The sequence below is a fragment of the Acomys minous genome (genome assembly GCF_964271855.1).
Source record: "Acomys minous genome assembly, chromosome: 3".
In the NCBI taxonomy this organism is placed as follows: Eukaryota; Metazoa; Chordata; class Mammalia; order Rodentia; family Muridae; genus Acomys; species Acomys minous.
Window position 1 is genome coordinate 118,307,151 of NC_140485.1, and position 27,974 is coordinate 118,335,124.

The following is a 27,974-nucleotide window of genomic DNA, read 5'->3' on the forward strand; positions in this document are numbered from 1 at the left end:
TTGAAGGCCTAAAAAAACCACTGCCCTTTCCTGAAAGACTACATGGACGGCACAGTAAGATGAGGATAAGTGAGTTATGCTTTGGTTATTGGCTGTGGTGGTCTGAATGAAGATGGCCCCCATCTGCTCACAGGGAGGAGATTGTGAGGAGGTGTGGCTTTGATGGAGTGGGTGTGGCTTTGTTGGAGGATGTGTGTCCCAGGGGGTGGGCTTTGAGGTCTCAGAAGTTCAAGCCAGACACAGCGTCCTTCTTTCTTCTTGCTGCCTGCTGATCCAGATGTAGAGTGTACCTTTCCCGCACTGTGCCTGCCCGCATGCCGCCACGCTTCCCACTATAACAACGATGGACCAAACCCCTGGACTGTAAGCTGGCCCCAGTTAATCGTTTTCCTTTATAAGAGCTGCTGTGGTCATGGGGTCTCCTCACAGAAACAGAACACTAAGACTTTTGCCTGTGAAAAATGTAACAAAATCATTATATTCCAGTGGAATATAGTTTTAGTAGGCAAGAAGCCTTTTTGAGTTTAATAAAAGTTGAAGTACTAAAACTGCAAGTGTTTCTGCAATGTGCATGGCAGTGTGAAGGAGCACGTGTGTGCTGAACACTAGGCCAGGGCCTCACACCTGCCGGGTCAGTGCTAATGTGCACGGCAGTGTGAAGGAGCACGTGTGTGCTGAACACCAGGCCAGGGCCTCACACCTGCCGGGTCAGTGCTAATGTGCACGGCAGTGTGAAGGAGCACGTGTGTGCTAAACATCACACCAGGGCCTCACACCTGCCGGGTCAGTGCTAATGTGCATGGCAGTGTGAAGGAGCACGTGTGTGCTGAACATCACACCAGGGCCTCACACCTGCCGGGTCAGTGCTAATGTGCACGGCAGTGTGAAGGAGCACGTGTGTGCTGAACATCACACCAGGGCCTCACACCTGCCGAGTCAGTGCTAATGTGCACGGCAGTGTGAAGGAGCACGTGTGTGCTGAACATCACACCAGGGCCTCACACCTGCTGGGTCAGTGCTGACCCCTGCGCTCATCACAGCTTCATTTTGGACTGGGTTTACCTTGGTTTATTTTTTCTGTCTCCTTTTTTCCTCCCAATCAAGATTTTTCTTAGTATTCTTTCACGATCCATGTGAATTTTAGATCAGCCTGTCTAATGAGAAAAGAGACCTCTATTTCAAATGAAATCTTATTAAGTTTACATATTATTTTGGGTGGAAATGACAATACAGTGTTACACTGGTCACAAAACAAGTAGTGTCTTAACATTTCCTCAAGATAATGGTGCATTTCAGAAATATATTAGTGCTTTCCTCCTACTGTTTTGTATATTTCTTACATCATCACATATTTCATCTTTTACATTGCTCATGCAAATGGGTATTTTCTTTCATCGTCTAATTTGTTTGAATATGTAAAAGACATGTTTTATATGCTGAATTTTATATTATGCTTTCTGAATTTCTATTCTGTTATTATGCTAATTTTAACATTGATTTGGGACTGTCTAGTTTAAAATTATATTATCTAAAAAGTTTCACCTCTTAAAAAAAATCAACCAAACAGAAATAAAACAAAACAAAAAATGTAATGGGTATTTAAGGGTGAGGGAAGCCTCCTCAACCAAAAAAGGGCATCACTGGCCTGAGATGACATATAGTCCAACAGAAAGGTTAAAAAAGAGCCAAGTAGCCAGGTGTGGTAGTGCACACCTTTAATCCCAGCATTTAGGAGGAAGGGGCAGGTGGATTGCTGTAAATTCGAGGCCAACCTGGTTTACAAAGTGAGTCCAGGACAGCCAAGGCTACACAGAGAAGCCCTGTCTTGAAACCCCTGGCCCCCCAAAAAGAGCCAAGTACATATTAGCATACAAGAATGAAGAGATTGATTTTAGTCTGTGGTGTTGGGCAATGAGATGAACATTTTGGAAAAAAAATCATCTATACCTCACAATTTATACCAGCATAATATACTCTAAGTGCCTTAGTTAATTAAATAGCAAAAATGAGGCCACGCCAATCTTAGATAAACATGTGTAAACTGTGCTGTAAACTTGGGCATGGGGAAAACTTTTCTAAACAAAGCTTTTTTGTTTCAAGTTAAATGGAAAAGCAGGAGAACTATTTCAACCTTTGTTTTTGAGAAATGGAAATTTCATGTTATGAAAAGCTGAAGTAGGCGGGCGCGGTGGCGCTCGCCTGTAATTCCAGCACTGAGAGGCAGAGGCAGGTGGATCTCTATGAGTTTGAGGTCACCTGGTCTACAAAGTGAATCTAGGACAGCCAAGGCTACAAAAAGAAACCCTGTCTCAGAAAGCCAAAAACCAAACCAAAGCAAAAACGGAAAGCCTAAGTATACAAATAGGAAGGTAACTCAAAGTTGAAGGGTCAGTTTCACTATAAACTCATTTTAAACTTTTTCTCTCTAGCTGTGCTTACAGAGCAAGAAGGTCTGGGAGCAATGGCACCAGCGAGCACACTGAGACCTAGCATGGGCTTTGGGATCCCAATATCCGTTTAGAACATCAACACTACGTAAAACAAGAAAGACCGCTGGGGTGGAAAAGCACAAAGTGAGCCTTGGACATCACATCACACACAAAGAAGTGTGCAAAGGCCCCATGGCTCATAGCAAAGAAGAGGCATAGCACACTCCAGTCACACTTAGTACAGATCCGGAAGTCTAAGCTAGAGCAGTGTGAGAAATGGGGGACATGACGGGGACACACAGAGGAAAGGAAGGGTGCAGATGATCTGATTCTTCTATGTAAAGACCCTAGAGATGTTACCAATTTTTACAACTGATATACATGTTTAGCATTGTATCAGAATAAGAAAGTTAGTAGTTATGACAAGCATAGCAAACAGGAAATAAAGGGGACAACACCATCCGCAATAGCGTCAAAACAAAATGAAAGGCAAACCCCCTACCTAAGACCCCCCCGAGAACTTGGACCAAGTCTAGCCAAAGAAGTCAGAGATTTGTATAATGAAGAATTTAAGACACTGAAGAAAGAAACTGAAGAAACTGGAAGATGGGAAGACCTTCTATGCTAAAGGATTGAAAATGGCCATCCTACCAAATGCAGTCGGCAGTGCACTCCTTACCAATGCTCCAATGCATGGTCCCCACCATGGTGGTCATAGATTCTTAACTATGCTCAGCCCTAAAAGGAACACGAACACACAAACATGTGCACGAGCGCGCGCGCGCGCGCGCGCACACACACACACACACACACACACACACACACACACACACAACGTGCAAAGGTCACTGTGGAAGTGTTGGATGACTGCAGGGAAGCATTATCTTCTGCACACACCGGGGCAGCTTCACATATGAACTCAGAAGAAGGGATCAGTGCGTCTCACTGAAGAACACAAGTAAACAAAGTAGGAGGGGATGGTCACTCTGGAAAAGCACCATTTTGTATTCCTTCTCTCTAGGACAATTAGTTGAGGAAAAGCATCAATGGATGTTCAAATTACTAAGGAAGTCTGTTGGGGAGAGGCATTCCTATGCATTCATCCCATACAGGATGTTCAGTAATTGAAAGAGGAAACTTTTATTTTCATAACAAAGAGATCTGATGTCCACCTCTTAATCAAAGACTGAGCTTGGCCACATCAGCAGTGGGGCACCCCGACAACACATGACACATGATAAGATGTGCAAAAGTGATTATCACTCATAGTATTGCCACAGGTTTTGCCTGAATGAAACCACAGAGAAACAGATACATTTAAAACAGTGACATTTTAAAAGACAACTAGACCAATCAGTTTTTTTGTAGGTTCATTGAAACTGATACTAATAGAACTGGTATTAAATAACATAACCATCAGTGAAAATATGAATCTTGAATGGATGATGGGGATACAAAGATTATTTAAGGAATTTTGGACATAACTAGGGATATCTAAATGTCAGCACTTATTAGATGTTTTATATAACCATTATTACTTTTCATGTATGATAACGGTACTGTGGTTACTATTAAAGTCCTTATTTTCATCAGATGTATGGTGAAGTTTCCAGAAAGAAGAGCAGGTATCATAAACTTGCAGCACTGTTTTAGTTTTTGTCTCAACACTGGATTTATCAGCCACATCCCTATTATGACAAATGCACGAATGAATAGTTGTTATAATATGTATTTATATTTACATTTGGGGCTGGAGACATGGTTCAGTGGTTAAAATCTCCATCTGTTCTTCCAGATAACACAGGTTCAGTTTCCATACCGCACAAGGACACTCACAAGTATCTGTAACTCTGGAACTCTGGTTCCATGGGGTCTGATGCCCTCTTCTGGTCTCCATGGGCATGGTGCAAAAATGTACATACATGCATGCACATAAAATACAAAAGTTATTCTAACAAAGTAGTAATTTTTACTGAATCAGATGATGGTTCTCTCTCTCTCTCTCTCTCTCTCTCTCTCTCTCTCTCTCTCTCTCTCTCTCTCTCTCTCTCCATTCCTGCCTCGGCTCTTGCTTGGAGACACTATTTTCTAGATAACACTTAACTGTCTTCTTACTGTCTTTCTTTAAAACTCTGCTGTCAGCTTTTCTTAAGGAGTATTCCTTGACTGCCCTATAACAGCAAGTGTTATAGTTGTGAGTGCTTATGGGGTAAAGGCACTTGCTGCACAAAGCTGGTAACCTGAGCTCAATCCTGGAAGCTGTCCTCTGACCTCACACATGCACCATCTCCAACTCCACAAAGCATGCACACAACACATATGATAATGAAAATTTAAAAAGTAAATAGCAACCATCCTCTCATTATGTATGTGATTCTGTCCCTCCTGCTATGGTTGGCTCTTAAATTTGTCCTTACATACCATGAGTTGAAAGCCTGAGCAGTGGTTTAGAAGAAGGAGCCAGTGGAAACAAACTAGGTTGTCAGTGGTATGCAATGCAAAGAGATTGTAGGGTTCAAGGTCTTTTCAAGGTCTTTCTGCTCACTGGCCACCATCGAGTGAGCAGCTGTGCTCTATCATCCTCTCCATGGAGTGAGCAGCTGTGCTCTATCATCCTCTCCATGGAGTGAGCAGCTGTGCTCTATCATCCTCTCCATCGAATGAGCAGCTGTGCTCTATCATCCTCTCCACTGAGTGAGCAGCTGTGCTCTATCATCCTCTCCACTGAGTGAGCAGCTGTGCTCTATCATCCTCTCCATTGAGCGAGCAGCTGTGCTCTATCATCCTCTCCACTGAGTGAGCAGCTGTGCTCTATCATCCTCTCCACTGAGTGAGCAGCTGTGCTCTATCATCCTCTCCATTGAGCAAGCAGCTGTGCTCTATCATCCTCTCCACTGAGTGAGCAGCTGTGCTCTATCATCCTCTCCACTGAGTGAGCAGCTGTGCTCTATCATCCTCTCCATTGAGCAAGCAGCTGTGCTCTATCATCCTCTCCACTGAGTGAGCAGCTGTGCTCTATCATCCTCTCCACTGAGTGAGCAGCTGTGCTCTATCATCCTCTCCATTGAGCAAGCAGCTGTGCTCTATCATCCTCTCCACTGAGTGAGCAGCTGTGCTCTATCATCCTCTCCACTGAGTGAGCAGCTGTGCTCTATCATCCTCTCCATTGAGCAAGCAGCTGTGCTCTATCATCCTCTCCACTGAGTGAGCAGCTGTGCTCTATCATCCTCTCCACTGAGTGAGCAGCTGTGCTCTATCATCCTCTCCACTGAGCAAGCAGCTGTGCTCTATCATCCTCTCCATCGAGTGAGCAGCTGTGCTCTATCATCCTCTCATCGAGCAAGCAGCTGTGCTCTATCATCCTCTCCATCGAGCAAGCAGCTGTGCTCTATCATCCTCTCCATCGAGTGAGCAGCTGTGCTCTATCATCCTCTCTATCGAGCTGTGCTGTTCATAATGTTTGTTGTTTTTTTTACTTGTCTATTTTATTTATCTATTATGGTTCTGTTTTTTTTTATGGTGTGTGTGTGTGTGTGTCATATTTTTCCTTTTTTTTTCCTCTATTGGTCTGTTTGCTTTTTAAAAAACTTGATCTGTTTTCTAAAGAAAGAGAGAAAGAAGACATGGAGTTGGATGGGTGGGGAGGTGGCGGGGATCTGGGGAGAGATGATGGAAAGGAAACTGAGATCAAAATATATTATATAGAAATTATTTGTGATAAAATGTTCAGTTACAATTCTTACAACTGCCTTTACCATTGGCTTTTAAACTGTTTTACTTTCAACTCTATAAATATTTACTTCAAAATAAAGATTGAAAAACTAAGAGGACGTCAAACTTCATAATGCTATTAGCGAAGTTAAGAAAATAAAGTACCCCAGGAGAAACAAGTTCAGTGATAGTTAATTAGCAGGAATAAGGAGCCTGGACACTTCCTATTTTTCTCAAATTCAACAGCCATAACTATAGAGAACTCAGTCCCATTTTAAAGAAGGGCAAGCATACAAAACAAGAACACACGCGAGCACACCTACCTATCTCACATCTGTATGTTCACATGAATCCCAAGGACTGACTCACCCTCAGAATGCTGAAGGACTGTTTTAAAAAGTAGAACAGCAATTAAAGGCACCACGGGACTTGCGAGACATTAGCGTTATAAAAGTCAGCAACAAAACTCAGAGTCTCAGGTGTCAGCTAGCATTTAGAAAAGTCCACTGAACAGACCTCATTGTTCTGTACTGTACGCACAACAGATTTCTCAACAGGCCCATGAAACGAAGAGCATCGGATAAAGGTTATATATTTAATCAGATTTGTTCTCTTCTTCTTGTCCCCACATTACAAGCCTCCTCCTGGTCAGCTCACCACTGTCACATCACTGTGACTTCCTGGCCTGCTGGCTTCTCTGATGGGCTAGGAGAGCCCAAGGAGAGTTTCGAGTTCATTTCACCCAGTGCTAGCTTGAGCCTCTGCACAGCTTGGGCCCTCCACAAGCACCGCCTGATGGACTGCATGCACTAATTTTTAGGCATAAGAAAAGTTTTTTTTTTTTAAACTGAGGAACAGCTTTCATTAGAGTATTTCTGGCAAAAACAGTGCTTCTGATTCTACTTTTTAAAGGGATGAGAACTGTTCAAAAGTCATTCTTTTATTTTTTTTTAATTTTTATTTGTTTTTATTTTATATGAATTGTTGTTTGCTTGCATGCATATCTGTGTGTGGGGTGTCAGATTCCCTGGAACTGTAGTTACAGACAGTTGTGAGCTGCCAGGTGGGTGCTGGGAATTGAACCGGGGTTCTCTGGAAGAGCAGCCAGTGAGTGCTCTTAACCGCTGAGCCATCTCTCCAGCCCCTTAAAAGTCATTCTTAAATTTACCTTCTATAAAGTATTTTTCAGAGAGAACCGTTGAGAGAGCAATTTCATTGCAACGAGCACAGTCTACTTACTGAACACTTAACAGCTTTTACGTTATTTAACATGCTGACCAGTCACTGCGTGTAGTCATATACCAGTTTCTATATTTCTCATCACTGACTGGGAGGCAAGGTGCTGACTCAGAACAACACAAAGAGCGATTCTTTACATTTCATTTATCTTTCATTCAAGGAAAAAGTTCCCTGAAAATGTACATTTAAAATTCTGTAAAGTACACATCGACACTGTGTTGATCTTGAGGTCTCTATCCTCATGGGAAGGCCTGCCTCCTAAGCCTGATTTCCACTGTGAGTTGCTTACTTTCAGTACATGGTGGATGTTCATTTCCAGAAAACATTACCAGTAACTTTTATGATATCATAGATGCTACTCAACCCAAGCCGACTAAACCACAGAATGCAAACGCACGCACTTCGGTTCTTTCAGGGAAGCCCTGGGAGTATTTCAGTTCAGACTCAGTGGACGGCTGACTGGGAGGAAATGAGAATTGTGTAGACAGCTCTTCCTAGCCGAACTTGTGGCAGATGCAACGGAAGATGCCTAAAACCCAACTGTATCTTGTCGCAGATTAAGTAAGAATCGCCTTGAGCTGCAGGAATTGACAAGGAAGCCAGGACTGCTACTTACGCCTCGTAGGGCACATTTTGTTCTCTCCCATGTGGAGGAGGAAACACGGAGAGCTGCCTCCTTGGTTACAGAAGTGCCCACTCGGAGTGAATTAATAAATGCAACATTTTCAAAATCCCCATTCGTAGGATCATAGAGTGGCTGTGACGAACACGGGTGTGAACCACGTGGAAATGCTAGTAGCACATAACTGGGAGGCTCGAGGATCCGTGCGCTGGTTACAACAGAAGATGAGTCATTATAATACTGAGCAATTAAAGGCTGGCCTCATGCATTAAGTTTTATAGTCAGAAAAGACATTAAAGAAAAATCTGCCCTATATTTGAGTACTTTGAAGTAAACTCTACTGTTCCTTTATATGCCGTATTATGTGAAAACATTAAAAGTTGTCAACTTGAGTTTAAAAACATAAAAATAGCAAAATGCAGTTGACGGTTGTCAGTGAACTATATTAAGACAGTAAGCAGTCTTATTCTCAAGGTGTAAAAACAATGGTGAAGTTGTGCCTGGTCAGGTTAATTAGTCACTTTGTAAGCGGCCTCCTTTCCTTGCTCTCTCCCCGTTGGTCCTCGCCTGCACCGTCCTCCCCCTGGAGCACGGCACTAACTCATAAACAGTACAGCACTTCGGCCAAGGCAGGGATTATTCTGTCTTTTACTTTGGAATAATAGAACAGAAAATGCTTTTGCTGTTAAAACATTTTAGACAATACTCCTAAAAAGCTCTCTTTTGAAATAAATAATACATATGTACCAGAGGAATAAAAATATTTTATTTTTTAAATTTTTAAAGTTTTTTGAATAAGAATACTTTAAGCAAAAAGAGATTCACTAAAGTTTAAGTTGTTGAACATAGTGTTTCTCCTCTTTAAAATTGAGCAGGAAATTAGACAACTTTAGGAGCAGGCTGAGTTACTAGAGTAATTCTGAGTGGAGGTATACACTATATTTCTGTAACTGCTACTGTGTTGGAGGCTGCATATATTGTTATTTAAATATTTCTACTTGCAGTGAACACTACAAGTTTAACACTACGTTTTTTATCACTAAGGTAAAAAAGGCCCCTCAGCGCCGTAGCACAAGTGACAGAGGACGTACCTAAGGTCTCCTGGCTAACTGTACCAGAATCTTGTGCATTGACTTAAGCAAGAGAAGAAGGAGACGCCGTTCCTGTGAATGCCATTCAGCAGACTTTTTGTTCTTCTTTGAAACAAGGTCCTGGACAGAGTCCAGGCTGGCCTCAAACTCCACGAACCCAAGGCTCATCTTCAACTCAACCTCCTGCCTCAGGCTCCTCAGGGCAGAATTTACAAACACACACCACCATGCCTAGCAACAAGATTTCCTTTAATAACACTGACAAAATAGCGTCGATAAAGGATTCTAAACCCTCAGGTAAGGAAGCTTGCTATTAAAAGCATTACTCATATCCAGTCAAACGCCAACAATTCTTTAACAAATGATGTTCTTGGGATCAGATAATAAAGACTTAAGTAGAAGTAGATTGACCAGAACTGAGTTCTCTATGTACCTACAGGCCATCTGTAGTTTTAAAGTCTGAGTTCCTAAGTCACACTAGTGATATTTCGTGTCACATGAGAGGGATACAGTAATGGACTGTGCACAGCTGGAGTTCAGGGACAATGGCAGACCGTCACTGGTACCTGAGGTTTATTTAAAGTCACGCAATTACTAAAGATGTCAGCATATGCAGGGGATAAAAGAGCTGAACTGGGAGGAATAGTCTATTAAGAAAGGTCAGCAACCAGGAAGCATCTAGCATAAGATAACAGGACTGACTTACAAGATAAGAGAAAAACCAACAGAGTGCAGTGTCGCGGAAACCGGGTATTAAGAAGTAACCACATGTATCAAAACTGATGATAAGGGCAAAGAGCCGGCCACTGGGATTAGCAGCACCAGGGCCCTGGTTAGCTTACTTGAAACTTCAGACTTCTGTATGATGGAACATGACTAGAAACATCTGCTACAGACACTCCTCGGGAATGTGTGCTGCAGTGGGCACGAATGCTGCCCTGGCTGTAACAGAAGCCATCAACATGTAACCAGCGCATCTGAGGGAAGTCGAACTAAATGAAACCTGGGATAGATAAAGATTCAAAGGTAAAAACCTTTAAGCCAAATAGGCTGCCAGCCCTAAACGACAGGGGTGGGGGTGGGGGTGGGGTGGGGTGGGGTGCCCAGGAGAAGAAGAGCCAAGCCTCTCTCCAAGGTGACACTGGGAAGAGGGAGGGCTTCGAGCCCTAAGACCTGTCCTAGGCGTTCTCATTTTGCCAAGTATCCTGACACCCTTTTCCTGTTTGTCCTAAATAAAATTGCACATTATTTGCCCTAACCACAAATGTAAGCTTTTAATAGCTGTGCAAACGACCTGGTGAAACTATAGTTATTCACACAATAGATGAGCTAAGGCATTAACAACCAGTCCTTCATCTTCAATAATGAACAACAAATAAATGATAAGCCCTTGGCATGGAGGAAACATAGCACACATAAACAAATGCAAACAAATAAACAGGAAACTCAGCGGCCAGAGCCCTGAAAGACTCAGGGAGATGCAACGGTGGCCACAGCGCGTGCCTGTGAGAGCTCATCACAGAGAGAAGGGGCAACCCATCAGCTGTGAGAGACTTAGAACAGAGAAATGAGCAGACTCTGAGGGAGACAAAGTTAGGAAGGATGAGAGGTGTCAAAGGTGAACCCAGCGTTTCCCCCAGGAAGATCCGCAAGGCTGGTCTCTGCAGTAAGACGGCAGAGTGGACCACAGACGCAGGCACTCAAGGCCACACCACGTTCGGCCACATTCACAGAAATCAGTATCTTGCTATACAACTGTGAGGTTGGACATTTTCTGTCAGATTAGATTTTATATTTATTTCAGTCACATATATAATAGCTCTGCTCAACTTGTACCAATCTTGCAATTTTACATTTGAACTTCCTATAAAAAGATGCTATAGGCAGATAATTTCACACATCTTCAGAATAAAAATAGGATAAATCAAGAAACAACATATCAAATAGAAAGCTTTGGAAAAGGTAAATGTAAGAATCATTAAAATTTGAATTCACGGGCTGGAGAGATGGCTCAGAGGTTAGGAGCACTGATTGCTCTTCTGGAGGTCCTGAGTTCAATTCCCAGCAACCACATGGTGGCTCACAACCATCTATAATGTGATCTGATGCCCTCTTCTGGCCTACAGGTGTACATGGCAGGCAGAGCACTGTATACATAATCAATCAATCAATAATTTGAATTCACATATTTGTTATGTAGGGCGCATAGTTTTCATACTGATTAGCCAATTAGGCTTTACTTAAACTTTTCCTACAGCTTAAAATTTTCAGTTACATGCTTTTGTTTTTTAATGGCTGTATTATCACTGGGTGGAAAATGGAATAAAATCTGATGGCTCCTGAAGAGAAGACACACACCACCACATGAAGAAGTGACGGAGACACAAGAATTTAGAATAAATATCCTATTTTGAAAAGATGGGGGGGGGGGAGAGGTTGAAATTTGTAAGGCTGAAACCATACGTACCTTAACAAACATTGAATAAATTGATTTTTTCTTAGAACATACTGGCTAGGAAATGATGGGCAGACCCAAGCTCATTTGACTCTGCCGAGTTAGATGAGAAGTTTGCATTCAGATTCTCCCCCTGAAAACACTGGGATGAATTTAATGACGCAGGGTATAGTCCTGATAAATTCATCTCCCTGTGCACGAGGGTTGGCAAAAATGTTATTAAAACTAAGAAATGACATATAGAATGTATTTTGAATTATCAGCAGGGTTAGAAACAACTGATAAATTATAATGTCATTATTAAAATTAATTACTTATAGATGGGGCTAAGTTTGAATATTAAGTGGTAGATTAACACCAGTCACTGGGGACTTAAGACACTCTCCTGGGGAGTGAAACCGGAATCCACACTCTTAATGTAGAGTTCAAACATGACTTTCAGAGATTCCAAATACAGGGTAAATCTGATAACAAAGTCTGTTTTTGTGGAGGAGAATATAAATAATTGCCTGTTAAAGGGCAAATCCAGGCAATTAAGATCTGATCAATGCTTAGAAAAATCCAAATATGAAATGTGTCCCATGCTCAGGCCTTTTGTGATGATCAGTGGTTAGAGAGTGGGTGAAGGACCGCACAGCCAGTAGCTGTGGGAGGGATCCGTGACCTCTAGTAGAGCCGAGGAATGGCAATTAAATAGTTAAGAGGCACAGCCAGCTGCCTGACATATACACACATGCATCCCTTCTTTACTCTTATAACTTAAAAGTCAAAATGGTATCCCCCTGCATTGGGTGCTTAACCATTTTATAAGTGACTTCACATTGCGTGCTACCACACTGGATCTCTAGAACCATCAGTAAGCAGCAAGAAAACCAGGCGTGCTCGTCTCCATGTCATGTATAGCGTGCTCATCTCCACATCATGTATGGAGTGCTCGTCTCCACATCATGTATGACAATCTTCACAGGTTGTCCCCAGTCCTCAGGTTTATAGCTCTTCTCTTTTTAACATGTACTTAAAAAAAACACTCAGTTCAGAAATCACTGAATATTTAAATATTTGTCTGTTTCTAAGGACAAAAACGCTGATTCTTTGAAGGAAAGCAAAAAAAAAAAAAAAAAAAAAAAAAAACAACAACAAAAAACAAAAACAAAAACAAAACAAAAAACAAAAAACCAACCTATTTTAAGGCATGGGGCCCCAAGAACACCAGCCACACCACTACTGAGCCATGCCAGCTTTTAAAGATTTTTTCCTTAATAGTTGCAATATTTATTATTATTGTCATTTTAAGCTTTTTGATTATTTGTGAATTTCATGTCTTACTCCCCAATCCCACTCATCTCCCCATCCCCCCCCTCCACCCTTGCAGCCTCCCCGCCCCCAAACCCAAACCTAAACCAAACAAAACCCCAAACTCATCTCGTGGAAGCTGCAGTGTGTCCCAGAGCACACTCTTTGGCCCACGTCTTTCCCTGCAAATGTTCACTGCAAATGGTCACTGGTCTGGTCTGAGGCCTTTGGCTTCAGCGACACGGTCAATACTGGATCCTCACAGGGACTCCCCTCACACAGCCTGCTGCAGGCCTGTGTCATGGAGAGCCTGCAGCGGTGGAGCTGTAGGATCTGCCCATTCACACACTCCAGCATGTCACAGATGAGGTGTATGCTGGGGTGGGCCAACTCAAAGCCCTGGATAGCTGAGCTGGGCAGCCCACCAGCTCTCCCACACCTGCACCACCAGGGTGAGCTCTCCAGCACTGCCCCGTTAGCTCACCCAGTGCTGCAGCTGCCAAGGGGCAGGGCCAGCTTTCCTGCTCTTTGCCCTCAGGCTGGCTCACCTGCGCGTACCCACATCACCAGGGCCAGCCCTACTGTGCTGCCCAGGCAGAGGACAGGGCCCACTCTCCTGCTTGCTCTCATAACCTTGGAGCCAGCTCTCCCGTCTGCTGCAGGTGGCAAGGGGCAGGGCGAGGGCACGGGGTGGTTCCCATCTCTCCCTCGCCCACGCCATCAAAGGGCAGGCTGGGGAACTTTTAATCTCAACGACCTGCAACAGCATACCTTTTGGGCAACCATACTCGGTTTAGGAGAAGGTGAAATAATTAAGTGACTTGCTGAGCAATAAGTCAGGATTAGAAAAGCGATTGTGATTCCTATCGTGGAACTGACTCTTCTGCACATTACTGTTAGCTAGCTAACACATGCAATGAGACGCCCTCCTCCCACTCTGATGCTACGCACTATAGAAGGACACTTCCTCAAGAGGCTATAGAGCTGGTTACATGAAGCACCTTGACATGTTTCTGAACACAGCAAACTCAAATGGAGTGTTTTGTTTGATGGCTGTTTTTCATATGTGGGGCAAAGCGTGATCTTGCAAATACTATTAACACAGATTTTTAAATGTTACCTTGGTTTTTAAGTATGTATGGTCTTAACTCCACATTCCAAAGGTGACCTGAATGAGGCTGGCACTTAGGTAGAAAGCTAAAGTGAGTTCTAGTGGACTGTCCTCTCCTGGGAGATGTCAGGAGACTTTCCTTGATGGCTACCTCATCATGGTGTCCTCTGGCATGGTATCCTGTGCTTGCTGTTTGCCTTCCGACACATTTTCTTTCCTATAATCTCCACTTAACACACGTCATTATACCAGGCCTTTAAATAAGATTTTCTCCATTACTTTGGCCAAAATGCAAATTACAAGATTTCAAAATGAGAATGGGGAAATCTTGTATAACCTCAAAATATTTTGCATATTTCAAAGTCAAAGATATTTTTATGACACTAGCAATACTCTGAATTGAAAAATGTAGGTGCATCTAGTTGGAGAGAGAAAGCCAACAGCTACTGAGGAAAACTAGGAATCAGACCAAAGACACCAAAGACCAAGGCTTTTCCCACCAAGATGAATGCGTTATATTCGAAAAAGTGGTTTTTAGCAGGGTGTGGGGTGGGGGTGGGGGAATAAAGTCTTTCTTTCAAAAACCATACATTAAAAACATTTTTATTCTTTTCAATACTGTAAAGTGCAATTAAAGATATCTGCTTACAGAAAATCAGTTAATTTATGAAGATTATCTTTAATCTATGACAATTAATTCTTTTCATTTATCTCACCACTGATTTGAAATTCTGGAATTTTGAAAAGTTTGAAGTAAGAATTCAATAGACACACTTTCAATTAACAGTTTGAGTTCGTTAGGTAACACTAACAGAAGCTCTGTCGACGCTCAGGGCTGAGGGCTGAGGAAAGTCTTTGAAGCTTAATTTACTTTCCTTAAAATGGAAACCCCCTTTTAACATCAGCTGTGTTTATTGAGTCATTCTATTTCCTAATTTTTGCCAAAATGTATTTTTCCTTTGAAACGCAAGAAGCATCATGCTTCCAGCTTAGATGTAACACAGACTCAAGTTTATAATTAAAAAGACATGAAGATTAAATAAATAAAGTTACTTTATCTTGCTTGACTCATCTATTTAATCTGAATTCCAGTTAACTTAGAAAAATGATATGAAAAATACACTCAACACATAAAACACTCTTTGAACAATAACTTGTAGAGACAATACAGATACTGTACTACCAGCAATATAAAGTTTTGATATCTTCTCCCCTCACCCAATCTACTCATAACGGTGATAGATTCTATTGTTAAATAGCCCACATAAGGGCCTTGCTATGTGGTCCAGACTAGTCTTGAAGCTGTGGGCTTAGTGTTCTTCCTGCTTCAGTCTTTTGAGCGAGTGGGGCTGCAGGACTGTACCACCAAAGCTAGTGTCTTAAAATCCAGCTCTACAGTAAAGACTTACTTAAGATGGCTAAATGGAAGCTGGACTTAGACAAAACGACACAGGGTAAGATTTCTCTGCAGAGAGCCTGTTGATTTTCACTAGAGATCAAATACCACATTACACTAGAATCTGGGCTTTTTATAAAAACACAATAAATGCTAAGCACAAGTCTATCTAAAGATCAAAGAAAATATAACTTCATTAATAATCAAGAATTAAGGTATCTTGTTTGACACGTTCCTAAATAGTGCAATTCAGGTTGCTATTCTTTAGGAAAACCTGGCAAAGTAAAGTGACTGTGTGCCACTGGCACGGAATCTCTGTAAGTACAGCTTCTCCCAGGCCCTTGAACAAGGAGGCTACTTGACCTTCCAAACTTAGGCCCTCCTTGGCGAGGACTGGCACGTGGACGGCGAGGAGGAGGTGCTGCATCACGTCACAGGGAGCGGCTACTGGCTGCATGAGTCACAGCAAGCCGGTGCCCTGCTTCTGAGACTCTCCACGTTCACTATAGAAGGGTTAGGCCTTTGGAAGATTGACATCATTTTACTCTGTATGTACCGTGTTGAACTTCTGTAAAATTGCTGTGAGCAGATGAAGATACATACAAAACACTTCACATGCTTAAGCAACCACGGATTGATATTACTTGGTATTTCTTTACTATACTAAAGAAGAACGGAGGCCATTTTGATTTTCTGGCTCAGGTCTGTGAGTCTCTGGGTCTCCTCAGGGTCTGCTGTCGCCTCCCCCTTTTCATCGCTAACTGTAAGTTTGGATCTTCTTCCTTTTACTTAAGTTGGCTAAAGGTTTGTCAATCTTTATGATTTTCTCTAAGAACCAACTCTTTGCTTATTGATTATTTATTCTTGTTTGTTGTTGTGTCTATTTTATTGATTTTAGCCCTGAACTTGATATCTGTTCCCTTGGGCATTATTTCTTCTTTCTGTTCTACAGCTTTCAGGCGTGCTATTACTAACTTACTAATATGAGGCCTCTCCAACTTTGAGATATAGTGCAGCTTGCTCACTATGTCATAAAGCCTTTATGTGAGCTGTAACCTGTAATCTCACCTAAAATGTTAAATTAGAATTCCTTTTAAATTTCCTCAATAAATACATGGTTTACTTTTTAACAGGCTAGCTCATGTATTACTCTTTGGAGTAATAGGCCAATGAACAATCCCCAACTTAAGTACTTCAAGGGAGCTCTTCCCTACTATAGCTTGTCTCTCACACAGATACCAGAAATACCTTTCAAAAACATTTTATCTCATAATATATGGCTTACTTTTTATAGTCATACCTTGGGGAATTCTATTCTATACAGAAAATTAAAAGTGAATTCTTAGCCAGGTGGTAGTGGTGCATTCCTTTAATCCCAGCACTTGGGAGGCAGAGACATGTAGATCTCTGAGTTTGAGGCCAGCCTGCTCTATGGACTGAGTTCCAGGACAACACAGAGAGACCCTGTCTCAAAAAAAAAAAAAAAAGTGAATTCCTTGGCTAACAATAGTGTGGCCAGAAGCCATCTCTGCCACAGCGACCTGAAGGCGGGTGGAGTGCTGGGCCTGAGAAGGTGTGACTGCTGTTCGGCAGGCAAGGACTCAGTTTTATCTAGATGTGTAGTCTGAGGAGCCTCTTCACTAGTCTGTTTTCCTGGGACAATTTTTTAATCTGCACTTTGAGAATTTAACCCACTGACTTACTTTGCTGCAGACTCAACTGTCTCCCAAGCCCAGCATATGCTCCTTGACGGCAGGGACTGTAATACAATGTGTCTTCGAGAGGCTACAGCAAGGAAATTACTAACCACTTTAGAGTAAATAAGAATTTTTACAAACTTCAAGGATCATAAACTACTTAAAGAAATGCTTATCTCTCTAGCAGTCCCAATTCCTAGAACTTGCTTTGAGTAAATACAGTTAGCATACACTGCCAGCTGTAAACATATTTATGCATAGGCTAGAACGAAGTCTGTCTGCATGTGGGTCTGCCCATTAGAGCTCTGGACAAATAGCGATGCCCTGTACTAAACACTGCAAGGCCTGAGTATTTTATCTGGGTTTTCAGTTAGGATTTCTATTCACGAGTGTGTGTGTGTGTGTGTGTGTGTGTGTGTGTGTGTGTGTGTGTGTGTTACACATATGCATGTGTGCATATAAACATATTTTACTATTTATTTCATTTTTAGTTATGGTGTGTGTCCATCTATGGGTATTGTTAGTTATGGTGTGTGTCCATCTATGGGTATTGTTAGTTATGGTGTGTGTCCATCTATGGGTATTGTTAGTTATGGTGTGTGTCCATCTATGGGTATTGTTAGTTATGGTGTGTGTCCATCTATGGGTATTGTTAGTTATGGTGTGTGTCCATCTATGGGTATTGTTAGTTATGGTGTGTGTCCATCTATGGGTATTGTTAGTTATGGTGTGTGTCCATCTATGGGTATGGGTACTTCTGAGTGGAGAAGGCACTGGACCTGGGGAGCTGGAGACACAGGTGCCTGTCAGCTGCCTCTCTTGGGTACTAGAGCGTGAACTCAGGTTCTTTGCAAGAGCAGTATTGACTTTTTTTAAATTTAAATTTATTTTCTTTTAATTTATTCATTTTACATGCTGATCATAGCCCCCTCCCTCTTCTCCCATGCCCCTCCCCTAGTCCTCAGAGACGGGGAGCTCTTCTCCCCTACCAACTGGACCCAGCCTATCAAGTCTCATGAGAACTGCCTGCATCCTCTTCCTCTGTGGCCTAGCAAGGCCACCCTGCCAGGGGAAGTGATCAAAGAGCAGGCAACAGAGTCTGTGGGTCTGTGGCAGGGACAGCCCCTGCTCCCCTTAATAGGGGACCTACATGGAGACTGAGCTGCCTGTCAGCTACATCTGAGCAGGGGGCCTAGGTCCCCTCCATTCATGGTCCTTGGTTGGTACTTCAGTCTCCGCTGGCCACTAGGATGCAGATTTGTTGGCTCTGCTGGTCTTCCTGTGGAGCTCCTGTCCCCTCCAGGTTCTATGCCCCACTCTTCCATAAGACTCCCCGCCCTCTGCCCAAAGTTTGGCTGTGAGACTAAGCTTCTGCTTCGATCCCCTGCTGGGAGGAGTCTTTTCTCAAGGAATCTCCATCCCTAATCTCAACTGTGCTATAGAGCAACAGTAATAAAAACTGCATGGTACTGGCATAGAATCAGACGGTGGATCAATGAAATTGCACTGAAGAAATAATCACACACACCTACCAACACTTGATTTTTGACAAAGAAGCCAAAACCATACAGTAGAAAAAAGATAGCATCTTCAGCAAATGGTGCTGATATAACTGGATGTTCACATGTAGAAAAATGCAATTAGATCCATATTAATCGTCCTGCACAAAACACAAGTCCAAGTGGATCAAAAATCTCAACATAACACCAGCTGCAGTAAATCTATTAGAAGAGAAAGTGGGCAAGAATCTTGAACTCATTGGCATAGGAGACAACTTCCTGAACAGAACACCAACAGCTCAGGCACTAAGATCAACAATTAATAAATGGGACCGCATGAAACTGAAAATCTTCTATAAAGCAAAGGACACTGTCAACAGAACAAAGCGACAGTATTCACTCTTAAGCACTGCACCATCTTACAACTCTCAAGGTTTCTGTTTCTAAACATTACATGCACATTGTTTGAATTAGTGTTCCTATATCTCATATCCTAACAGATTGGTATAACTAAAAATACTTATGTATATATTTGAAACTTCATTAGACAAATATAATTTTTCTAAAATATTTTTATTAATTCTTTAAGAATGGCATACAATGTATTTTGATCACATTCACCTCAGCTCCTCCCTCATTTCTTCCTATGTACCCCTAGAATTACAGAATCTTGAGAGAGAATCCAAACACCCCAGTGGCCTGTAGGGCTGTGAAGACTAAAGCTCAATGAAGAACTGCCCGAGACCCCAGTCCTTTGCCAGTGGGGCTTCCTCCCAGCATCATTCACCTGGCTGCGAGTGAGGGTTCCCTCCACAAAGACTAAGTTTTTAATGAAAAAAGTAGTGCTTGTTTTACAACTGATCACAGTTTTATTTTATAATATAAATAAATAAACTTTCTAGGAAGGATACGATTTAAAATGAGGTCAAGCACATTACTGGCCAAAACAAAGTCAGGTGCATCCACGTTGCCTGTATCCTATGGCTCACTCGTGATGTCTCTGAGATAGCACACCCATGACAGGCATTTATGACACAAATGCACACACTCAGAGAACCCACTCACACTCAGAGAACCCACTCACACTCAGAGAACACACTCACACTCAGAGAACCCACTGCTATGAGAGCCTATGGCAAATGGCACTGCCCCACCTACGTTCACATGATTCCCTTTATCAGATCCCGCTGTTTCTCTATCCCGAATCCTTATGTTTCTGTAAGAATCACTCCACTGCAAGAACCTTCCCATCTATTCTTTCTGTTCTTTTATAGAACATAGAAGAACTGTTTTATCATCTGTATCTCACTGGCTGGCAGATGCACTTCTCTAGTTGATTTAAGATAATGTAGTAATGCGACCAGACATTCAACTTTTATATGCCTTTGAGACAATTGAAACATTTCTTCCCAGAAAAAACTGACCGGAGCAGAAAAATGGTAAGAACGGATGGACAGCAAGGGCCCTTCCTTTCTGGTCAGTACAGAAAAAGCGGGGCAGAAGGAACACACGTCTGATGGGTCCAGTATGGACCACTGGCCACAGGAAATGACGGTGACTGGCGCTGCTGTTGTAAACCTGCTGCACATCTGCAACATTAGCAACTTAAGCTTCTAAAACGCGGGACGACTTAGTTACTAGAGTGATTCGAGATTAGGACTGAGTATTTTCAAACTTTCCACATGAGCAATTTATAATGTAAATGTCAAATTTATATAGTACCTTACACTTACAAAATATCTTCAAGTCACCTCAACTTAAGAGTTACCTCAACATATACCATTTTCATTTCTGAAATAAAAATTAACCAAAAGTACACACAAGATTTCTGAATACAAGCCTTTCCTCATTAAGGAATAATTTATATAGAGACTACCATAACTTCTATAAGGATAAACTCCAAATATTTAACAGTAGAAAAGTGATATGGTCCCCAAATTTCAAAGAGGACTATGTTGATCTAGTCAAGCTAAGCCTTTTTGCCACAGTTTTCATCACAGAGAAGTACTTTGTGATTTTCAGTTCTTGATTAAATAATTTGGTAGTAGGTCGACTATTATAAAAAATAGTGGACAGAAAATGTCATCTTTTAATGCAAAGATTTATCATTTCTCATAGATGTTTTCTTTAATATCCTTGAAAACATTGTTCGAGCACATGTAAAACATGACTCTAACACCTGCAACTGCATAGCTCATTGCAATCGCGATAATGCAGGTTTAAAGTAGACCTTGGGCACTTTCTACTAACTTGCTAATGCCAAGAACTGTGACAGCACTTCAGGCTGTAGCCTTTTATTCCCACAAAAAGACACAGTGTTTTGGTTTTATATAAAATTTAAAAAGAGATAAAAATAAAATTATCCATAAGCCATGGTTCCTTTATTCAACTGAAAAACTCAATGGGACCTCATATTGTACATGTTTAGAATTTCTGGTTTTCAAGTTTTAAGTGATTTCTTTAACATGATGTAAATTCAAGGTAGGTGATGTTAAAGTTACCAAATCTGAGCTCTAACATCAGTTCTATGACTTAAAAAAACAGAGATGCTAGGGTACACTCTGTCAGATGTGCAAACCAACTACCACATAGCACAACTGCTATTTCTGAGTAGAGATAAGCACATTCATAAAAAAACAAATAGCCCTGAACACTTAAAACAACAGTCAAAGCAGGAGAGCTGCTCACCAGTCTGAGGGAATCCAAACTGATGTACGATCTCATCGGTGGTCAGCACGAAGGACTGCTTTACCCTCGGCTTCTTTGTAGGGCCTGGTGGTGGTGAGGTCATTGAGAGATTTTTGTTAACCTGGAACAGAAAAGGCAAACGAGATAGTGCCTCAGATTTCTTAGGTTACTGATGCAAAAACTGGACGAGAACTACTTGCTTACTACCCAGGTCAGGGGGATGGTAGTGAGCCAGATGGTTAGTGTTCACAGTGGGAACCCAGCACAGGTTTTTATTAAGGAGGAAATACAGTGAGCAACAAGGAAATTGACCTTTCTAATCTACTCATTTTAGAACTGATACTATGCAATAATTTAAAGTACAGGGGTCTTAAATGTCAAAGAATGTAAATATAAAGATGACTCTTTGATTGCTTTAAGAAAGAGCTCGAATGTTTCAACCCACAATTTTTGAGTGTTTTGTGAAATGGCAGAGGAGCCCTTTCAGAAAAAGGAAACACATGGGCGGCTTGTGTTTCTAAGATCAGGACGGTAAGTGCAACACACTACAGTCTCACTTGTTGCGACAAAGTCTCCATGGCAGAAAAAATATCTTTTTCTTAAGACTAAACAGAGAATGACTACTTAAGAATGTTAATCAAGCTAATTTCCATATATAAATATATTCTATAACATGTAAAACCTACCATGACTGTTTTGAGTATAATAGTGCCAAGAAATAAAATGTATAACAAGTGCATTTTCATTAGAATGGTTCACTAAAATAGGCAAAAAGTCTACTAGTAATTTTATCTAAGAAGTTAGAATTGGCTTCATGAAAAATTTAGTCTTGTTTATTATGAATAATTCAATCTTTTTCTTTTTAAAAGAATCACAAGATATGTCCTTTTTAATAATCTGAGGTAGTGTGATTTAAAATTTTTACTGCAAATCATAACCTCTGAATTAAAAAAAAGATAGCATACCATATTTAAGTATCAGCATGTGAAAATGTCTTTTTATTTTATTTACTTTGCTTTAGTAAAACCAAACAGAGTTCACTGGGATGACAAATGTGTGCTCTACACGGCTAGCATTCTGCTGAGCTAGACGCCCTTTGTCCATCTCATTAGTTACACGTTTGCAAATGCTTCTGCTCCTCAAGCAATGATTGGTTGTCTAAGACTCACTTCTTTTCCTTAGCAGGTTTTAGGAAAAGTCAATTAAGATCACACAATAATACAGCACTAAAATAGCAAAATTACTATGCTATCTCATAAGACATAAAACATACCTTCTCGTGGGTGTGATTGTGGGAATCAAATCAGGACTTTGCACATGCTAGGCAGGTGCCCTACCCCAGAGCTATCTTCCCAGCCAAAAATATTCTTCAAAATAATTAGAAGGAGTTAAAACCACATCAGTGTTAATTTATTACCAAACTTGAAAATTTCTCAGGATCCATTATGAAGCTCTGGCCAAAATTAATATGGCATAACTATATGCTACTAAAATAACAAAGGAAGCCGTTAAGCTTCATTACTCATCTGTAAGTGGAGATCTCAATAAAAGTCTGGTCTGTGCTTTAATAAGAGTGTGCCAGTAAAGAGGATACAAAGCCATAATGGTCTATTTACATGTTAATGATCAAGCACTGGGCAATGCAGTGAACACATTAAACAGTGCTGGTGGTACTGGTCAATGGCGGGGTTTTTGCCTGTATTATAAAAAGTAAAACATTTCTATTTGCAAAATAAACCACAAAGTGTGATACCAATATACTACTTCATGAATATGAGCTATTAGTGCCATCTCGCAGATCATCAGGCAAGTATAATGTAGATGATGCAGTAAGAAGCTCTTTCAGAGTTCTCTGCTTTTGCTAAAAATTCTACATACAAAAGGACGTATTTGTCACTTAACTGTTTAATTAACCTCTTCTTAGAGCCACCAGTCAGTTTTACTTTTGCATTCTTGAAAATTATTTTCAAACATGGTAAACAGTATATTTAAGGTGCCGCGTGAATGAACAGGTGCATGCTAGGGATATAATTATATGATTCTAAGCCTATATCTATGCCATGGTTATAGACATACATGTGTCTTTCATAATCTTCCTCCTTAGAACTTTATCTGTGCTAAAACAAAAACAAATAGCAGAAAATTACAATAGGGTGCTTAAATGCCTCTGCTCAAACAAGAAGACTCAATACTTTGAGCACAATAATTACATGTCTCCCTAAGCAATTTTTATGATTCAGATCTTTTTGACATCTTTTTTTGGATACTATTCAAATGTTAATAAAGTGACAAGTAGCAACATTATAGCGTAGGCAATTCAATTTCTAAGATTTGAGATAACTATCAATTACTATTAGTGGGGATATTACAAGTTAAAAGATTTTCAAAGTGATCTGACATATATTTAGAATTTCATCTAGAGGAAGAAATTAATGATAACCATTAAATAGAATGAAGCAATGCGTGTTTCTGAAATACATGCTGTGGAAAAGGGTTGCCTAATAACTTTACAACAACAGAAAGGTTGGCTAAGATAGCCTGCCCCATGCCAGTCTACCCTCTTTTCACAACACGGTTTTCTGCTTGCTTCATGCAAAAACCACAGTTTGACAAAGTCAGTTTAATACTTTCATCCTGAAGAAAACTAAAGGCACAACATTTGAATGAAATTTATCATAGGGAAAAAGAAAAAATTTACTGAGAATTTCTGTCAACTTAGTGGCAAAGCTGTTCTCACTGTTCTGTTAGGCTATGAACAGTGTCAGGCAAAACACACAAGCACTCCTTTTCCAGTTAAAAAAATCTTACTGCCTCAGAACATAAATTTGAATGCAAAAGGTTCAACAACCTAATAATTAGCTTCTCTGGGAGAGTTCTAACACTCACTTCCAGTCACACTACAAGTCTAGTCGCAGCAGCCGGATTTAGATCATACGCTGCGTGTGCCAGCTCTGCAACTTCATACACTTTCAACCTTTGGTGATTCCTCAAAAATTCGTTTAAAAATTATAGCTGAAAAGACACTGATGTTATCTAGCTAAAGTTCACACATTCTAGTTGTTCCCAGACAGCTATCTTTTTTTTTTCTATACCAGAACATATATTCTAAGAATAACTTTGGTGCTTTGGTTTACAGTATAGTGAGATATATAAAAAGAATGGTTTATAGTATTTTAAGAAAAAAGCCCAAATGTGATTTAAGGACTCAGGTGTCTTTTTTTTTTAAACTAATTTATTTATTTTTATTTTATGTGCATTGATGTTTTGCCTGCATGTATGTCTGTGTGAGGGTGTCAGACTTGGAGTTGAGAGACAGTTGACAGCTGCCATGTGGGTGCTGGGAATTGAACTCCGGTCCTCTGGAAGAGCAGCCAGTGTTCTTAACTGCTGAGCCATTTCTCCAGACCCCTGATGTTTTCTTTATAAGCCAAGACAGAGAAATGAGAAATACTAGTACCAGCGGAAGTGCCAAGTGTGACAGTAGTACAGTGCAGGAGCCTTACTCTCTAGCCTCTCAAACCATCTAAAGTATTAAAACAACTATTGGAATGTGAAGCAGTCAGGGAAAAGCTCTTAAAAATAACATTTAATCAGGATTGTCTGAGCTCAGAACAAAATCCAAGGACCTGCGGTTCACAGCTTACCACTGTGATTCTCCTACACGAAGATCAAAGCTAAAGTTAGACCGCTCAAACCAATACTGCAGCAATAGGTCCCCACGCAAGGCGCTCTACCTCAAGGCTTCTTGGCTGTCTCTAAGCCTTTATGTCCTCCCTCTCTTGGCATACTGTCCTGCCTCATGGGGAGCTTCATCTGGAATGGCCTGGATTCCTTACTTCCAAGCCTCTGAAGGACTGCACTACTTGACCATACTCTGGATTTTTCTCTTTCAATGCCAGAAGAGCTGGTTCTCTCACGGAGACTACTTCCAGGTCCTCGTAGGTGTCATGATCCCCTCTCCACGCAGACCCATCTATTAGTATAATATAAACAACAAACCAACAAGCGTCCCCCTCTACCTCAGGAGCTCCCTACAGATTCACTAAAGATCAATTCCTTGACAAGCAACAGAGAACACAACACCCGCAGCCCTCTCACCTCAGCTTGTTTCCACATCACACTACACTGACTGAGTTCAGCACTGTCCAGGCCTCTGTTGTTAGACACTGCTCTCTCCTCTCTCTCTCTCTCTCTCTCTCTCTCTCTCTCTCTCTCTCTCTCTCTCTCGGTCTCTCTCTGTCTCTGTCTCTCTCTCGCTCTCCTCTCTCTGTCTGTCTCTGTCTCTCTCTCCCCTGCCATTCCTCACACCTGCCCATTCTTCACAATGTTGCTCACTGGACTCATCTTCTTCCCTCATAACACCTCACCTCAGAGGGCCCTCTGGGCAGGAGCGTTCATGCCATCACTTCCTGTGCACTTTACATCACTTCTTGTGCTCTTTACTTCTCTGTTTCTTAACCCTGTAAGGATCTGTCTGTGGTCATTAGGAACAGAGGTGTTAGCCTTTCCCTCGGAAGCACAGCCACTCTCTTAGTAGAGCAGAGCGCTCCACTCACCGGGGACTGCTCGGACTCTGCACACAGGGACGGCTAACTACCAGAGCAGGCCCTCTACCCAGGCCAGCCATCCACAGAGCTTCAGGCCAATAAGGTTTAATTGGTTCTTATCTAGTTTCCAAAAGTCAGGAAGAAATTATATTTTAAAAATTATTTTTAAAAACCCTTACAAATAACTGAAATCCATTTCTTGAAATAATATTGTACTCAATCAATCATGCCTTCTTTATGATGAACATATACAAATAGATATATACAAACATTATTTTAAAAATTTTTTTAGAAAGGTTCTTATGTAGTCCAGGCCTTGAATTTGCTCTGCAGGTGTCCCTGGCTTTGAACTCCCAATCCTTATGCCACTACATCTTGACTGTATCATCAAGCTCAGAATGAGTGTGTGTGTGTGTGTGTGTGTGTGTGTGTGTGTGTGTGCGCGTGTGCACAGGCGCATGCATGAGTATGCGTGTGTGCAATTAGTATATATTAAAAAGTTATATTCTCTGAAATTTCTATCATTTAAATATTTTTAAAAACATGTTTTTGGTAAAAAATACATTTCAAGATAGTTCTGACATCATCACTTTATAGCACTGTATGTGTGTATGTGTGTGTGTGTGTGTGTGTGACATATCTATATGTACAGGTTCATGTGGATGAGTATACATACATGTGCAGTGGTATATGTATATGATAGAGACCAAAGGTAGACATTTTACCTCAGTTGACCTCTACCATATTTTTTGAGCCAGGGCTCCTTCCTGAGGCAGGGACTCCAGCTTCCCTGCCTGCCTCTGCCTGCCCCGTGGCCCAGCATCCTATGAGCGCTGTGCATCTTAACCCACGCCATTGTGCTTTAGGGCCAGGCCTTTTACTGAATGAGTCACCTATTTTTTGTCCATATTCTTGTATTAAGCACACTCTATGGCCACATCACCCTTCACACTCCACTCTCATCACATACTACGCCTAACGCTAAATTGAACCTGACTGTATTTTTATGGATATAGCCTAAGAGATGGCACTGTTTTTGAAAAGAGTAAGTTTCCTGGCTTTAAGCTTACATGGGAATGTGGAGAGACATATGCAAGAGCCAGAAGTGAAAAATTATAAAAAACCCAATACTTATGTTCCTATGATTTATAGGTTAGTAAAAAGAGAAGAGAGGTGTGCAAGATTCTTCATAACAATTGACAACCTAATGTTAGAAATAGGCAGAATAAGCCCATTTATAAGATAGGTCAATTATGAATAAATATGTCTGAGAGCATGGAAAGTCTTTTATGAGAAAACACAAAAAATACTTAATGGAAACAGATGCAGGCAAAGATCACTTCCCATACACTCCAGTGCGATTCCAAGCACAGAAAAGCACACGGCAACTTGTACATTAGAGATTCATAGGGAGAAATTCTCACACTATCTTAACTCGAGAGCCTAATCCAAGCTCCCGCCCGTCAGTCAGCCCGGAGCCTGCCACCTCCTCCCGTCAGCTCTGTCTGCGCAGACCTAGGCTGCCTGCCCACCAGGAGGCTGAAGCTCCCTGAGGCCAGCTCTACTGTGAGAACCCATGCTCACATCCCCTCCCACACTTTAAGAACTTCACACCATAATTATTACTTCCATGGGACATTATCAACGGCTACATAAGCCCCGAAGGATGCACAGGGGCAAATGCGCACACTGACATGCACCAGTGCTCCCACCCAGCTAGTGCCCCGTGACACACAGTTTTAAAAGACTGGCTCACCTCTGCAATCCGGCATTGCTCTGCGCCATTTTCACCTCACTACTAATGTGTTCTGTGCCCATTTAAGGGAAGTAACCACAGGGCATTACCTTGCCACATACGAAGGTCAAGTCTATACTCTACCAATTCTCTGCCCTGCAGGTGACAGTTAAATACTCCTCTCTTTGAAACACTCTTCTGTAAAATCCCCTTGACTTGCCTTCCCAGGTACCTCAGCCATGCCGTCTCGACAGGAGCCCTGGTCCAGCTTCATAGCTCTTTAAAAACGGAGTCTGTCCCTTGCTCTCCTGAACATAAGCCTCACGTGGCCATTCCCTCCCTCAGTTACCCTCATGCCCCAACTCTACTTCTCACACTCGCTTCCTCCAACTCAGCATTCTTCACCTTGTTAAAAAACAAACCAGGAGCAGCAGCTCACACCTTCCCAAAGCCCAAACCCA

General features: G+C 41.5%; 1 protein-coding gene across 3 annotated transcripts in view; it reads right to left on the reverse strand.

The window, feature by feature from the left end:
- Nucleotides 1–27,974, reverse strand: part of AHI1 (Abelson helper integration site 1) — a 129,220-nt gene that overhangs the window by 51,085 nt on the left and 50,161 nt on the right. For all 3 annotated transcript variants that reach the window (XM_084777565.1, XM_084777566.1, XM_084777564.1), the window contains one exon: nucleotides 21,232–21,352. In XM_084777565.1, coding sequence (XP_084633691.1) covers nucleotides 21,232–21,352 — 121 coding nt within the window. The remainder of the gene's footprint in view (nucleotides 1–21,231; nucleotides 21,353–27,974) is intronic.